Here is a 15,468-nt window from a genome sequence, read left to right on the forward strand (position 1 = left end):
CTGAGAAGCATGACAGCATCTCTGCCTGCAGCACACCTGACAGTACAGGACAGCAAGCACTGTGCCAGGGCATGGCAAGTGACCAAGCAAAACTCTCAGTGAAAGAAACACCCAAATGCTTTGCAGAGCTCAAAGAGCCACCACAGGACAGTGGATTTCAGTCTGGGTCATGGGTGAAGGCTCAAATGTACACACCTGCCTTAAGGAGGTACCTGATAGCTTTCTGGTGAACACATTGCAGCGGTTTAAAAGCGTAACTCTGAAATGACCTGTAAATCAAGAATCTAAAGGACGTGAGCAATTTCCACCCATGTGATACAATGACCTTTGTACACAAACTGGACCCTGGAATTCCGCTCTGCTGTCTCCTTCGAAATTCTAGTTCTCACTAGTTACTGTAATAGTGTAACGGTATCTGCAGTGTAGAATATGCCTAGTGCAAAAATACACGTACCCTTAAATAAGCAAAAGCCCAAAGTGACCCGAGGAGAACGTGCTGTCCCCTGGCAATGGCCCAGCCCAGTCTATGAGCCTCTGCAGCAGGAGCACAATTCACACTGGGTGCTGTGCTTTCAGAGTGACGTCAGGGGTGCAAAGTGCTCAGTTTAATCACTGTCTGGGCTGGTCTGTTGCTTAACAACACTTTTTGTCCAGAGTATCCAGCAAGTAAGCTCTCAGTACAGGACTACTGATACATGAAACTGTATGCACCAGCACATCTGTTTATACACACACACAAATATTGTCTGTCATACAGGGAGAACAGCCTGGACAGACACCACTGCCCAGCAGTGCTGCTCCCATCAGTCACTGCAAGATGAGCATGCTGCTGTGCACACTCATGTCAGCTTCATAACTGGAGCTCAGCAATTGGGTTCAAAAAAATAAAAAGCCAAGAACCAGTACTTCAAACCATGAATGGACTGATCCCAGAGATGAGCAAAACCTGTTTCCCTTATAAAATTTGTAGAGACACTTCTCCCTTCCTCTGGTCAAGGAGAACAATCAGCATGGCTGCAGCTCTGGCTCACCCTCCTGAGCTGACCCACATGTATGTGTTGGAAACCACAACATCCTGCATAGTTTGAAGCAAAGGAAAGGTACACTTTGCTGTTTCCCTTCCTCTGAAGGCTTTTTATTTTTTTCTGGCAGCTTCACCCATTTTTCTTTACAAAACAACAGGCAAAGGAACTTCCAGCAGGCAAATACTTCAACAAACAGCACATTCCCTCATCAGATTGTGACACAATCATTCCACACCGATGCAGCACCCTGGTCTTGGTTTCCCAGGCAAGGTTAGTAACCACAAGACATGCAGCATCAAGCAGAAAGAGCTGGAATGCAGAAAACCTACCTTGGCAGGTTGGGAGCGGGTGTCGAAGCTGGTGCTGGGGCGGGAGGAGCCGCGGGCTGTGCGGAGTCGTGATTGCGGGGCACTCTGCCCATCCGATACCAAATACCCATGCTGTTCAGCTCCCTGGGGAACCAACACAAAGCATCAGTGCTACAAACAAATGCTGCACACATGCACGAGCAGCAGGCACTGATGTGTTTCACAAACACCTTGGTCAGTGAGAACAAGAGTAATTAAAAAAAGGGGGGGTGAGTTAATTCGCACATGAAACTCAGTAACACTTGTACTTACTTGGACTTTTCTAATGATAAGCTTCAGCTCTTACAAGCTACTACTTGGTAATTACAGGAGCATTGGGTGCCTTGCTTTGCTCTAATTGCATTCGTGCCAACAGCTTTGGAGCGCGGGGTACTTACCCTATGAACGTGTACTGAGGAGGGGCTTGCTTAGATCTCCCCAGGATTCGGATATCACAGATCGCTGCCTCTGTAGAATCTCGAGGGATGAATTTAATGCACAGCCTCTTCTTTCTGAAAGCTATTTCTTCTGCAAAAACAACCCAGAATACAGGGTGGGTTTTATGCAAGATTAGAGTATAAATGTTATTTATAGACTCTCCAGATATTAGGCAGATAATTATGGCAGAACTGGTGCCAAAGAACAGACATATATCAACAAACCAGTCAGTGCAGTGCCATTCAGTGAGGATTGTTCTGTCAGGAGATGTGTTATTGGCACTGCAATAACCAGATCTCCTCCTGCCTGCTGCAGAGATCAGCTCCCACGTGTGCCCCGGTGCTGCCCCACAGCACAGAACAGCAGAGGACTCTGCCAGTTCCGCATGCCTCTCGCACTCCCTTGCTCTTTCCCAGGTAATGTTTGCCTTGCTGGCCTGGACAGCCATATCTAAACATTCCTCCCACAAGCACTGCCTCTAGGAATGTACCTGGAATCTTCTGATACAACCAGTCAGTTCATTCTGCTATGTGCTTCCAACCAGCTACTTCCAACCCACTGTGAGGAGGAGCAGGCAGAGCCTGCCGTGCAGAGAGGTTGAGTGTAAGAGCTGTCCGTCCAAATCTCACACATCCCAAGTGTTAGTGACATCTCCTGATCAAGTCAGCAGGCACAGAAATTATACTCCCAGCATGTTTGCCCTGGTTCTTTGTAAGGACAAACCAGATTCACAAGGCAGTAACTGCCAGGACCTCCCACAAGGCAGCTGTGCTGCTCTGACCTGTGCTCTGGGTGGATGAACGCACTGCACAGCCCTTTCTGCTATGTGTCACAGAGCAATTCCACTTATTTCCATGTTATCCATCACAAAAAACTCAAGCCCATCAGAGTTAAGGCTTATCCATATAAAGAATTCACAGACCTTCAGGCTGTTTACCAGCATGCAGACACAATCCACAGCCAGCTCTGGTGCTGTCTGTGACCACAGCTGGCACTGGCACACAGACACGGATTTGGAGAACAATGCTCCATCTCATCCTAAGGAGGCTCAGGGTGAGCCAGGTGAGGTTCCTGTTTGGATGCAGGCACTTGGAAAGCAGGACAGAAGTCTACTAATATACTGAAAATCTAAAGAGCAGATGCTGAATGAAAATCTAGAAACAACGAGCAACTACAAACAAGTGCCTGCAAAATAAAAACCCTTCATCTTAATATGAATAAATACCTTCCAACTTAAAAGATGCTGTCACTTCAACAGATGGTAAGCAGCCCTGCCTCCACAGGCTCCTCCCGTTTTGGAGTTAAGGCTTATCCATATAAAGAATTCACAGACCTTCAGGCTGTTTACCAGCATGCAGACACAATCCACAGCCAGCTCTGGTGCTGTCTGTGACCACAGCTGGCACTGGCACACAGACACGGATTTGGAGAACAATGCTCCATCTCATCCTAAGGAGGCTCAGGGTGAGCCAGGTGAGGTTCCTGTTTGGATGCAGGCACTTGGAAAGCAGGACAGAAGTCTACTAATATACTGAAAATCTAAAGAGCAGATGCTGAATGAAAATCTAGAAACAACGAGCAACTACAAACAAGTGCCTGCAAAATAAAAACCCTTCATCTTAATATGAATAAATACCTTCCAACTTAAAAGATGCTGTCACTTCAACAGATGGTAAGCAGCCCTGCCTCCACAGGCTCCTCCTGTTTCGTAATCCGCACCTTGGGAAACAGCAATGCATCCCAGCCTCTGGAATGTGCTGCTGCACTAGCACCAATAACCTACAGACAGTGTGAGGTGTGCCAATAGAGCAGCTGTGCATGCAGCTTGCAGTTACAGTGCTGTTTTTAGAGATGGTAAATACCTGCATCCCTGAAGTCTAGTCTTCTCCTGCTTTGAAAAAGTAGGGCTTCTGTTTGAAGCACCTAAAACTGATTTTAGGAGTCTAGGATTTAAATCCTAAAGGCTTCCTGAAAATCTTCTCAGGAAGTACTAAGGAGTACTGTATTACATGTACTAACTGCGAGTCAGCTGCCACTTAGAGAGGAGCACAGAGACACCTGTAACCACAAATCTAACTCTGAACACAATCAGTGCCTCCTATTTGACTTTATCTGCAAGTACAAAGCTGACTATTTGCTTTTGTCTATGTTCTCTTTCACACCACTTCCTTAGTGCAGGCAGTGCCTCTGCTTTAAGGCTGTCACAGTTACAACCCAATGCATTTCAAATTAATGACAAAGCCCCCTTCCACCTTTCCACCAGGACTGTCACAGGAATTGAAGCAGCACACAGTAAGGTCCAGCACTACCAAGGGTGAGCAGGATAAGCCAACTATTCTACCTCATACCACACATGCCCAAGAATTTTCTAGAAGCAGAGGGTGACCTGAGGGAATGGTCTTCAGAGCCTTTCACTTCCAGGCCACAGGTTCCAATCAGAACCAGATCACAGTGACTGAAAACCCATCCTCACGTGCTGCAGCCCCAGATGAATGACTCCCTGCAAAGCAGGTTCATGTAACCCTTTTCTGCTCGTTCCTAGGCTGGATTTCATCACTGACATGCACTGGGACCAGCCTTCTGTGATCAGCAGCTGCACACCGAGCACCAGCACCAGTCCTGCCATCCTCTCACGCTCCACTCCCATGGGGTTTGTCCCCTGGCAGCCCAACGCCCTCTGTGCCTGCTGCACAGCACAGGGCTGCCACCAGCCATGGCTCCAGCTGCTGCTGGCACGAGTCCCAGGGGAGCTGAACACACTGTTTGGGAACTGCTCGCTTAAATGCTGCAGTGAAGCAATTCTACCTTGCAGAAACGAGGATGGTATTCCCCCTGGACACCACACTTGGGCCTTGTCTCAGCAAGCACAAGCATACCTGACCCCCCCAGCCCTACGTTCATTTGCGGCGGGAGATGTACGGTGGGGGGGCACAAACCCGGCGCCACGAGCACAACCCCTTCCTTTCAGTGCATTTGTGAACATCCCCTGGCACAGCAGCTCTGCTCCTGCTAGGCCCAGTCCACCCTTCAAAATGAAAAAATAAACTCTCTCTTCCTGCCCCGGAGCCATGGGACTCTAGCAGGTGAGTGGAGACAGACAGGCAGCCCCATTAAACAGCCTGAGGAGGACAAGAAAACCAAAGGCTGTTTTATTGCAGCCCCTACATGTGTACATGCCACCCCAGAGAGCAACAGTGCCAAGAGTGACCCTCTGCCTGGGACACAGCCCTTTTCTGCCTGACCACACAGGCACTGGCGGAGTGGGACTGAGGAATAGATGTCAACTTACGTGTATCAATGGTCTCCTGGATGGGGATGAAGCCTACAGGTAAAGTGTCCTTGATATCAATAAGCTTCATATCAACCAAGACATTGCCTAAATGACTCTTTGGAGAGAGAAAAGAAACAGTTGATTATGACAATGTCACCGAATTACACCCCAGATCTTCCCCCTGCTGGGTTATTTTATCTGACCACAACTTCAGAAATGGGAAGAATGTACCAAGCCAACCCTTGCAAGAGTCCTCTCTGCAGGAACCAAACAATGACTGACTAGGAGATACCGGACAACTTTCAACACTCAAAATTCTAACACCTCATCCACTGCTATACTTCCAGATCCTTGGAAGCACAACCACATTCTTCCCTCTGAAAGCACAGCAGTTAGAAGTACTACCTTCATCAACTCATCCACTGAGCAGGTCCCCTCAGTTCTTACACACTCTACATCTACACAGCAACATGACATTTCCGTGACAGCAACAGCAGAAAGCATTACAGGATGATGGCTTATGCACACATAGCCAAAGTTATTACATGCATTAGCTAATTAGTACTGAATAGACAGGGTTCTAGCTCCAAATGCAGTGCACTCCAGAAGCACAGGCCATTTGGAATTACGAACTTCATTTGGAGTCCATAGGAATTCTGAACTCATGCCCTGTCCTATTAATCAAGGCTTGAAGAGCTCAGAGCTCAATTCAGAGTGACAGTCTCCACAATGGTTTAGAGACCAGATTTTCTTTGCAGTTTTCGATGAAACCAGCACTGCTGCCAATAATCTGGGTTCACATATGAAAGATTTTCACATTTTAGGTACTGCACAGCCTTTATAAACAGAAACACAGTACAGAACAACTAAAATTTCATCCCAAGCCATCAAACCATGTCAGTGAGTTTTACTGTTACTGGTTGCTAAGCACCTACTTTCGTTTTTATCTGGCAAGATAAATCAGACAAAACTGTACTCTCTGATTATTTCACTGAACTACTTACAAAACATTTACATTTGCAGGCTCTGAAACAAGGGGAGGTCAGGTCTGAGTTTATTTTTGGGAGGTTCTGCATTTTACGGTCAGCTCCTCACCAGCAGGGTCAGCACACCTGCAGCCCTGTCCCACCAGACACAAATGTGGCACACATTCTCTGCTCACATGAAGAGGTTGAAGCTGGGCAGCCCCCACACGCCTCTGACCCCCCATGTCCAGGGCATCTTGTAGCAAGCAGTGCTGGATGCTGCCAAGCCTGAATGTGTCAGTTAACATGGTCCTGGCACAGCAAACAGCAGACAAAGTAGTTGCTGCTGATTCATCTTTCATGTTTTATTTATTTAAGCTGTCTGTGTGTTACATCAGTGGCAACTTTCTGCTGAACCACTGATCACTCCTCCATCAGCAGCAGACAGGTAGGAGAGGTGCCTCCAGTGAGTTTGTTAGCTGCTGGAACCCTGGGAGTCAGCTCTGCCACGTGCACAGGGGAGCAGGGGACAAAGCCCCCCCATTTGTGAGACCCACCATCCAGGGCCTCCCCACACTCAGACACAGCAACGTCCTTATAATGGTCAGATACTGTAAACTGTTGAGAATGATGATTCTGCTAAACAGGCACTGCAGACTGACTCTGCTCTAACCCAGATATCCGAAGTGCATTAACTCTCCTAACTACAACATGCTCTTCAGGAGAAGAGAGTTCCCAGTGTTTTGCTAAACACAAAAGAAACCCCTGAATGGTAAAACTCCCAACCAAAGTGCAGCAACACATCAGCATCCGGGGGAGAGAGAGGAGCCTCTCACTCCCTTCCTCCCAGATGAGGGAACTGAGGCCTCTCAGCCCTCAGATGCTCCCAACAGGGAAGCGCATCATATATTCCACGTGGCCAAGAGGACTGAGGGAAGGGGAAGCTTTTGCTTTAATTCATGCCTCATCAATATGAAGAAGGTAGTCCCAAACCATGCTGAGCCCAGGGTTCCTGCCAAAAGTCCAACAGGCACCAGCTGAGGGTATTTACACTGCCAGCAGCTGCTACTGTCCTGTAATTATTTCTGACAACTTCACATTTCAGGTAGCCACAGATAAACCTAATGTTCAAATCACACAAACCTATTTAATAGCCTCCCTGCCTATTCCAGGGCTACTATTCCTGCAACTGCACATACTCTGGGATGAAAAGCACAATTACTGTCCATCCACCCCAGGAAGTGGTATTTCCCATGGCTCTGGAGCTTTACTTTAATATAGAGGCAGGCAGGGAAGCGGAAAGAATAAAGGTCAAATGCTGGGAACTGGCAATCCCCAGCTCTCCTGCCAGGACCCGTGAGCAGCCCCTGAAGCTGCCATCACTTTTCTGTTCCCGTCATGGTGAAAGCACAAGTACAAAATGGTACTTCCAGACCCTGCCAACTGAGTCGCCGTGAATATCCAAAGCGCGACCAAAAGCAGGATTACCCACTAGATGGAGTGCATTCATTGCAGAAGTCAACAGTTCCTCCAGAAAAAAGAAAGTTTTCACAGTAGCCTCAACCAAAACCACAGCAGAATGCATGAAGCTCTTGCTGCACAGTCTCCTCTCCTCGACAGAAAGTGTGGGCAGAAAACTGCCGCTAATCAGGAAGTAACTTATACTTAATAGTCAGACCAAATTACAAGAATGTGGTAGCATATGCACAATGTGGGCACATTTTCAAGAATCAGCACCAAAGCCAACAAAGACACCAAGCTAATCCTGCAATAAAATATCAGTGATGCCCCTGGATTCAGAAACAAGTATTTCCTTCACGAACACTACCTGCATTGTTTGTTTCTTGAGGAATTTGGGTTAGAAATCAATCAGGACCATGAGTGTGCAGCACCCATTGCTGCAGCAGGAAACAAGTGTGAGAGGCTGCTGAAATGCAAACGTTCCCTTTTCTGCTTTTATTGCAGAAGATTTTGTCAGCAATTTCTTTCCACGAGAAACACAGACAGGCAAATATCCTGCCATTGCAGTTTGCCTCCTTACTCACCCGAACTCAGCGAAACGCCTGCTTGAATTATAATTGGCTCCATAAAATGAATCATCTTATGGGTAAGAGCATACCAGGCACAGATGCAAATCATGCAGACACTCAGCAAACGGACTTACATTTTCTTTTGAAAATGATCTGGTGAAGCACAGGTACCGTGTGACCTTGGATTTAAATAAGCCATCTTTCCACAGGTCAGCATCCAAGCCATCTGCTGTTTGTGCAACCTGCAAAGAAGAGACAGAGGGAGAGAGGAGACATGTGAGCCAAGATAAAGTTAATACATGTGCAGTACTTCTTCCTCAGACCTCTCCTAATTAACAGCAGCCCAAACTTTCACAGCATCTCATTAGTTTCTTCACAAGGTGCAGTGCAAAGAACTTTCAAGAGGAGGTATAAAAAGAAGTTCTAAAAATGCTGTCTCTCAGGAGACCCTTGACTAAAGATGCTCTGACAAAGGCTACTCTAATGAGGAAACTGCAACTTCGGTTACAGTCTCCAAACAATAGTTTGGAAAAGTCAGCACATCGAGGCATTCATTACCACCCTACACGCAAGGGCACCCCGGGCATGCTGGGAGGGTCCGTGAAGACAGAGCACAGAAACTGACCCATCTTGGGACTATTTTCATGGAAAGCCATCAAGGAATTCTGGCTCTCAGGTCAAAAAGCTGCTTCCAGCAGGTGTGGAAATCCCTGGTGACCGGTGGATTTTAGCAGCAGAGCTGCATGCAAGGACACACCCTGAAAATGTCCCTTTCCAATGCAACCCCACATCCAGCCGAATTGATGGCACACGATGGTGGTGGGTAAGGAAACAGACCCTGGACCCCCCCCCAGAACACATGCATGTTAAGCATGATGTGCAGGAGAAAATCTCACTTCAAGCTGATTCAAGGAGTGGGCAGGAGGCAGCACCATGTACTGGGGAAGGGCTCTTCTCTCAGCAGCTGAGCACTCACCACGCACTGAGCAAGCTGGTAAGAGCCCTGGCCCCAAAACATTTGTTGTTGAGCAAGAGAGGAGGCAAGAAGGCAAACACAAGGAGAAGGGCAGCAGAAACAAGATTACCCCATCAGACTAACACCAACTGACGTCTCCAACAGGAGACTCCAGCGCAGCCTGAAGCTCCACAGCAGCACAGCTGAACTTCTGCCTAATGCCTCTCAGATGGGACAAACTGCTCCACTGCAGTTCTTGTGAGCCTAATCACACCGAGCGAGCCCTTGGCCCCAGAGCAGCCTGATAACAAAGAGCTGACACTTGTCACTATTTGCACCCGTGTTTAGTTGAGTTGAGACTGTGCAGGGCGCAGGAAGCAAAAGCTGTGTGCTGACAAGGCCTCCGATTATCCCGAGTGCAGCAGGGAGACAAGTGTTTATAGTCTGATCAAAGCAGCAAAGTGCACCGACTGCTCCCCGAATTTTGGCAACTGCTGTTCACGAGCCCCAGCTCAGCTCGAACCATTGTACAACACACACAGCTTTTGTGCTCAGGCCTCTGCAAAGAGATATGCCTGATTTTTAAACAGCCACATTTTAGAATAGGATTTTGGTGAATTTTTTTGCTTATTTCAATTCCTTGCATTCAAATCTTTCCTGAACTGCTAGTTTAGGAATATGTAAAATCCACATGCATCTCCCTCCCCAGTTGGTAAGTCAGTCCTGGCGAAAAGATACTCAGGAAACAGTCTGCTTGGGAAAACTGCTGGCATATAGGGATGGTCAGCTTGAACTGCAGACCTTGCGAGAAACAGTTAGAAAGACAAGACTAAGATTTCATCACTTTCTTAATCGACATGGTTCAAGTTTTGTGCTAGCCAGCTATGTTAACATGCCCAAAAATCAACAAGCAGCAACACACATCCAACTGCAAAACTGGTGCTACAACTTGCTATCAAATGCCCTTTTTATCTAACCTCTGAAAGCTTAAGGAACTTCACTTACAAAAATACCGCATTTTTGAGGTTGAGGTACATCACTTCAGTTGGTATCATCTTCTCTACCACTCACTGACAGGGCACAGCTGCATCACAGCCGAGGCATCCGAAGGGCCCCCGCGCTGGCACTGCTGCCCCTCTGGAGGGAGGCCTGGCACTGTCACAGTCCAGCCTAACAAGGAAAACACCTCCAAACCTCCAATCAGACCCTTTTTTATGAAAAGCCCTGCCATTCTAATATCTAATACAATTCCAATTAAATCTAATATAATATAATTCTAAATATCTAATTCTAGTTGCCGAACTGCAACAGTTGCAGGCAACATCCTCAGCAACGCACCCTGAGTGCTCTGCTCTTCCTTCCCATCATCCTGCTGCAGACTTTTTCCAAGCCTGGAGAATGTAAGCATGAATGAACTTGTCAGAAAACTCATGGGGAAAGAAAACAGAGCAATATAAACAGGAAACTTCTTGCATCACCTGCTGGGCTCCTGCAAGCAAAGGAGAAGTCTCAGCAGCTCTCAAAGCAGAGCCATGCCTAATCTGCATGCCCTCAGGACAGGAGCCAAGTGGGAGAGGCTGCAGCAGACCTGGCCAGCAGGACAAGCACTCTGCAGCCCCAGCTTGCCCAGTCCTTCCTTGGCTGAGAGGCGAGGAACGTGCGAGACAGAGGATACGGCACCTGGCACTGAGCACGCAGCACCCCAGGCACAAGAAATGGTCCTCCTCCTGAAGCCAGGGGAAGACACTCCTCACCCATGTGCTACAAACAGCGGACTTGACAGTGACATGCAGTAAGGAAGTGACAGCCCTGTAAGTACAGGGTGATCTACCTGCTGCACAGCAGTCAGAATGGGGCTACTGCTACCACAGTCAGCTCTTTGGCAAGCAGGGCCTTTAAACCTCCTGCCCCACAGGGTGATCTGCCCCTCTGGCAGAGTCAGGGCTGTTCCTGCTGGGTGAGCAGCTCGCTCGGGCGCTGCCCCAGAGCAAACCCCACCACAGAACTGGTGTTCAGCCTGCAGCAAAGAACATGGCTGCACGGGAACCACACCTCTCTCCTATCCCAGGCTCCTGCCGCCCACTTGTCCTCCCCACCCAGACACTCAGTACTGCCAGTTTGGTTGGATTTTCAGGAATCTAAGTTCAGACACACTCTGTATATTTTGGCAAAATCAAGTCTTTGGTGCTTCAGCTGTGAAAGGCCTGGCCAGTCATTACAAGTGCCAGTAGTGGATTTGTTTTCTAAGGAGACACAAAGGCAATAGAGATTATGGACTAACTAAAGAACTACAGAGGAAAAAAGAGCTCTGGCCCATTTGCCAAGACAACCCCCTAGGCACTGCTGCCTGCCAGCTCCAGATGGGCAGCAGGCCGAGCCCTGGGGCTCCATGTGAACCTGGGAAATGGACCTGGACATCTCTAGGCATTTGATTTACACCTGGGATGAAGCACCTATGCTCCTGGAGATTTCTTTTAAAGAGAACGAAAGGGGAAAGGATGTTCATTGGAGAAGGATACAAATGGAAGGGGAACTGGTAAAGCCTATAAATAACATTGGTATCTCAGGAAGAGCTGGTTACTTCACTACAAAACTTGAAACCATCAGTGAAACTACATGAGGAAATACTTTCCCATGCAACTCTGAATCCACCTGTAGAACTGAATGCTGCAGGAAGCTGTAGTGACACACAAAGCCACTGGAACCCTAAGGGGACTACAACATCCCAAGAAACACTGCTGTTAATGCTTCCCAAAAGATGAGAGTGGTTCTCCTCTCCAGGGTGCAGTGTGCACCTCTGACTATGAGGGCTTCAAGGAGCACGCTTCTGGGATGCAGCTGTCACAGCTGCCTTCCTCAAGGCTTTACAGCAATCAGCTGTCAGTGTCTCATTAAGGAAACGGCATATCTGCAGAAACACAGATCCCAAGGCCACCCAGGTCTGCACATCGCCCATGTCTCAGAACACAGTTTCTCTGCTGTGCTCAGCAGTGCACTTGCACACATTCGGCTTCACGCTTTCAGCTGGGCCAGACCAGGTTCCAGAGAAGTCATGGGGAAGTGGCAACCTGGCATACCACACACTGCTCCAGTGCACTGACTCACAGACAAGCCACCCTCACGAACACCCAGGCAAGAGCAGGACAGTCCTGCCTGCCACTGTCCCCTGTCACATCAGCGTGGCACCCAGCACGGCCCCTTGACAGCGGGTGCTGCACAGGAGACAGGACACCAAGGGCGGCTGGCAGCACCCAGGCACACTGCAGGGCTGATGTGGCTGGCGCGTGGCAGCCGTGCTCGGGGAAGGACAGCAGACAGCAGGCACTGCCCCTCGGCTGCTCCAAGGGCAGACAGTGCTCCTTGTGAACAGACAGTGAGGCAGCAGAACCAGAGCAAAGGCAGCTCCTCACTGTGCCTGGGAGAGAGCGACCCACATTCACCAGCATTACACCACCACCATAATTGGATTAAGCCACAGGAAGACTCTTTTATCACGTTTAGTTTAAACTGCGCTAGCACTGCAACTCCCCATTAAGCCACAGACAGGCTATCTGGGGTGAGTGCTCTCTCTGCCCAGCCATTTAGGCAAAATGCAATTCTGTTATCACGAGTCTCACACTGTCCCGTGCTTCTTTATCAGGGCAAGCAGCTAATTACACAGCCTGGCTCACACAGGTAATGAGCACTTGGAAAAACACAGTAAATGTAAAAACCTCCCAGGTCTTTAAGAAGCCTTTTCACAATTCCCCCCCCTTGTGTCCTTACTTCAGCCTGATCCATTTTACTTCTTCACTGTAAACAAGGTATGCAATGATCCAGAGCTGAAGAGGTGTGAGCAAAGCCTCAAGTCAGCTGGCTTCCACTCCCACCACACAAGCTGTGTGGCTCTGGAAACCCAATGCTGTGGTGTACCACAGTTGGAGCAGGACACACAGAAAGGGGAGCAGATGAACTACAGGCCAAATCTTTCTCTGTAGAGCACTGCAAGGTCAGTATTTTGTATTTCACAGTTTGGGACACTAATCTATGACTAATCCAAGGAACAAGCAGCTGTTGAACAGTGACCTCCCTTTATCTACACACACATTCATCTCTGCTGTATCCAGCTGCCTTTTCCTGCTGCCAGTCTCCTGCCAAACCTTAGAGGTTTGCATTCTGCCCATCAAAATCATCCTTGCAATTTCAGCTTGTTGCAAAACTCTTTGATTCCCATTCTGGAGCTTCTCATCATCATTGTGCAGTGCTGGTATGTGGGATTAAACAGCTGATGAGGGATCCATTTATTTAGAGATATAATTTGTACAATACTTAGGACTCCTTCAGGATGAATGTTACTAGGATTATTAAATTTGCTTGCCACAGTGGTCAGCTATTTCTGTAAACCCCTCCTCCAGAAAATTAAGCTCCTCTGGAGTGGCAAAGATGAAGTGGCACATTTGCACCCACAACCCCCTGCTGAAGGAAAGCACTAAGTGCTGTGGGCTGAAAGATGGGCAGCTGGCTACCAAATGACTTCTCACAGCTCAGTTTGAAGGCAAGTTCTCTGGAACTTGCTGTTCCCAACAAAATAAAGCCACATTAGTGCAGAAACAAAGCATTAGCTGCAGCAGCAGCTCAAACAGCTCTACTTACTACATCATATCCAGTTGGTGCTCGGCTCCGGGATGCGACCACACCAACGCCTGTGATGGGATCCATCGGCTGGTCGGGCAAGGCATCGGTGAGGTCTCGCACCTCAGGCATCATGGAGTGATCCTGGAAGAAAGGAGCAGAATTAAAGGCTGCTGGGCAGCACACCCCAGCAGAAGCCAGAGAACCAAGAGCACACATGCATGCCACAGTGCCTGTGCTGACACACCACAGACGGCCAAGGTAAACACAGGATTAGGCCAGACACACCTTCTGCACTTTCATTTGCTTTTGATAAGAGTGTAAACTTGTGCAATGCCAAATAGGTTTGGAATTTGGGCTGGCAGCCTCTGAGACTTATTTTGTTGCTTCCGTGGGCTGGTCTCCATCTAGCAACGACAGGAAAACGAAAGCTCAACCCCTTCCCTCCCAAAAAGAGAACAAATTTCATCCCCAAGTCAGGCTGGTTGAAGCAGCTCTGTCATTTTAAACAGCAAGAAATCTGCTCCTAATGGCTTTAGAGGGAGGTTCCCCATTCACTGTGGGTGTTAAGACATGCTGGGGCTCCCCCATGAGTCTTCAGTCCCATCACACCCCCCTCAGCCAGACCGTTTTCAAGGAGCAGCACAGATGTCTCTGGCGCTGGATGCAGAACCGCACTGGCTGCAGGGAGCCTCAACACCAGGGAGCACAGAGGAAGCACAGGGTGGGCTGGTGCAAAGCAGAGAGGCCTTGAGGAGGCCCGAGCATCTTCCAGAAGAGACACATCACCAAGAACATCAGGGGAGGGAGATAGGCAAAAGGGACAGAAGCAGGTAAGACCATCTAATTTCGGAGGGATGCTGCTGCAGGAAGCAGGAGGAGAGGACAAGAAAGGGGCTGAAACAACTGAGGTGGAGGATGGGGAGAGGTGTCACTGCCTCAGCATGTGGTCTCCTGCAGAGGCAGCCAGTTAAAGCAAGTCTTCTCTGGCTTTCAGCAGGAATGCCCCAGGAAACCGCCCCCCACACACCCCAAGACAAAAGGGCAAGTGCTTTGTGTAAACAAGCATCACTGCTGCACAGCCAGGCAAGCCGTGAACCAGAGCTGCCTAATTCAATTCCCTCCTCAGAGCAATCAAACCCCAGCATTTCTAGGCCATTTAGACGGCTGGTTACTTACTGCTTCTAGAAAAGGCAGAGGTGAGTACTGGTGCCAGTGGGACCTGGGTTTACACTTCACAATGCCCAGTCTGAACAAACATCGTGCTGCAGGCAATAAAAGAGAGCAAGTCTGGGCCCTATGTAAATAATAATAATGTCACATGAACAGCTAGACCACTTGAGGAGTCCAAAACAACAGATGCTAGTGACCAGTAATGGCGCAGACACCATTGCTGATGAACCAAACAGAGGAGAGAGCTCTGCTTTGGCACCGGGACACGCATCCAGCACACACAGAGCAAAGTGAATCCTCTTCACTCCCAAAGCAGCTCAAACCTTCAAAGCATGATGGTAAGCACAGCCTGAGCCACAGGGGCTCGCCCTCCTCTCCCAGCAGGCTCCCCGTCCTCAGAGTGGGCGAAGAGCACGGGACCCTGCTGCAGGAACACTGGAGGCACCAGCACAGCCACGACAGACCCCGCGCCACTGCCTGCGCCACGCCACAGCTCACCCGGGTGCCTCGCAAATAATGCAGAACCCCAAACATACAGCATGGAACAAACATAATGTGAATTTAACAAAGAGCTTACAATCTGTTCTTCACGAACGTTCTCTGAAACTTTTTCAAGTCACTCTCAACAGTGTGGTGACTTGTTACTACCCATT

At 48.7% G+C, this 15,468-nt stretch overlaps 1 protein-coding gene across 1 annotated transcript; it reads right to left on the minus strand.

The window, feature by feature from the left end:
* Positions 1-1,350: 1,350 nt before the first annotated feature.
* Positions 1,351-14,799, minus strand: MVB12B (multivesicular body subunit 12B). Its single transcript, XM_008642124.2, has 6 exons — positions 13,931-14,799; positions 13,664-13,786; positions 8,211-8,318; positions 5,100-5,196; positions 1,771-1,900; positions 1,351-1,477 (listed from the first exon to the last, which is right to left on the minus strand). The coding sequence occupies exons 1-6, from the start codon at positions 13,943-13,945 to the stop codon at positions 1,351-1,353; spliced, it is 600 nt and encodes a 199-aa protein (XP_008640346.2). The 5' UTR covers positions 13,946-14,799.
* Positions 14,800-15,468: the final 669 nt, after the last annotated feature.

This window comes from Corvus brachyrhynchos, unplaced genomic scaffold, assembly GCF_000691975.1.
Source record: "Corvus brachyrhynchos isolate BGI_N302 unplaced genomic scaffold, ASM69197v1 scaffold59, whole genome shotgun sequence".
Lineage (NCBI taxonomy): Eukaryota > Metazoa > Chordata > Aves > Passeriformes > Corvidae > Corvus > Corvus brachyrhynchos.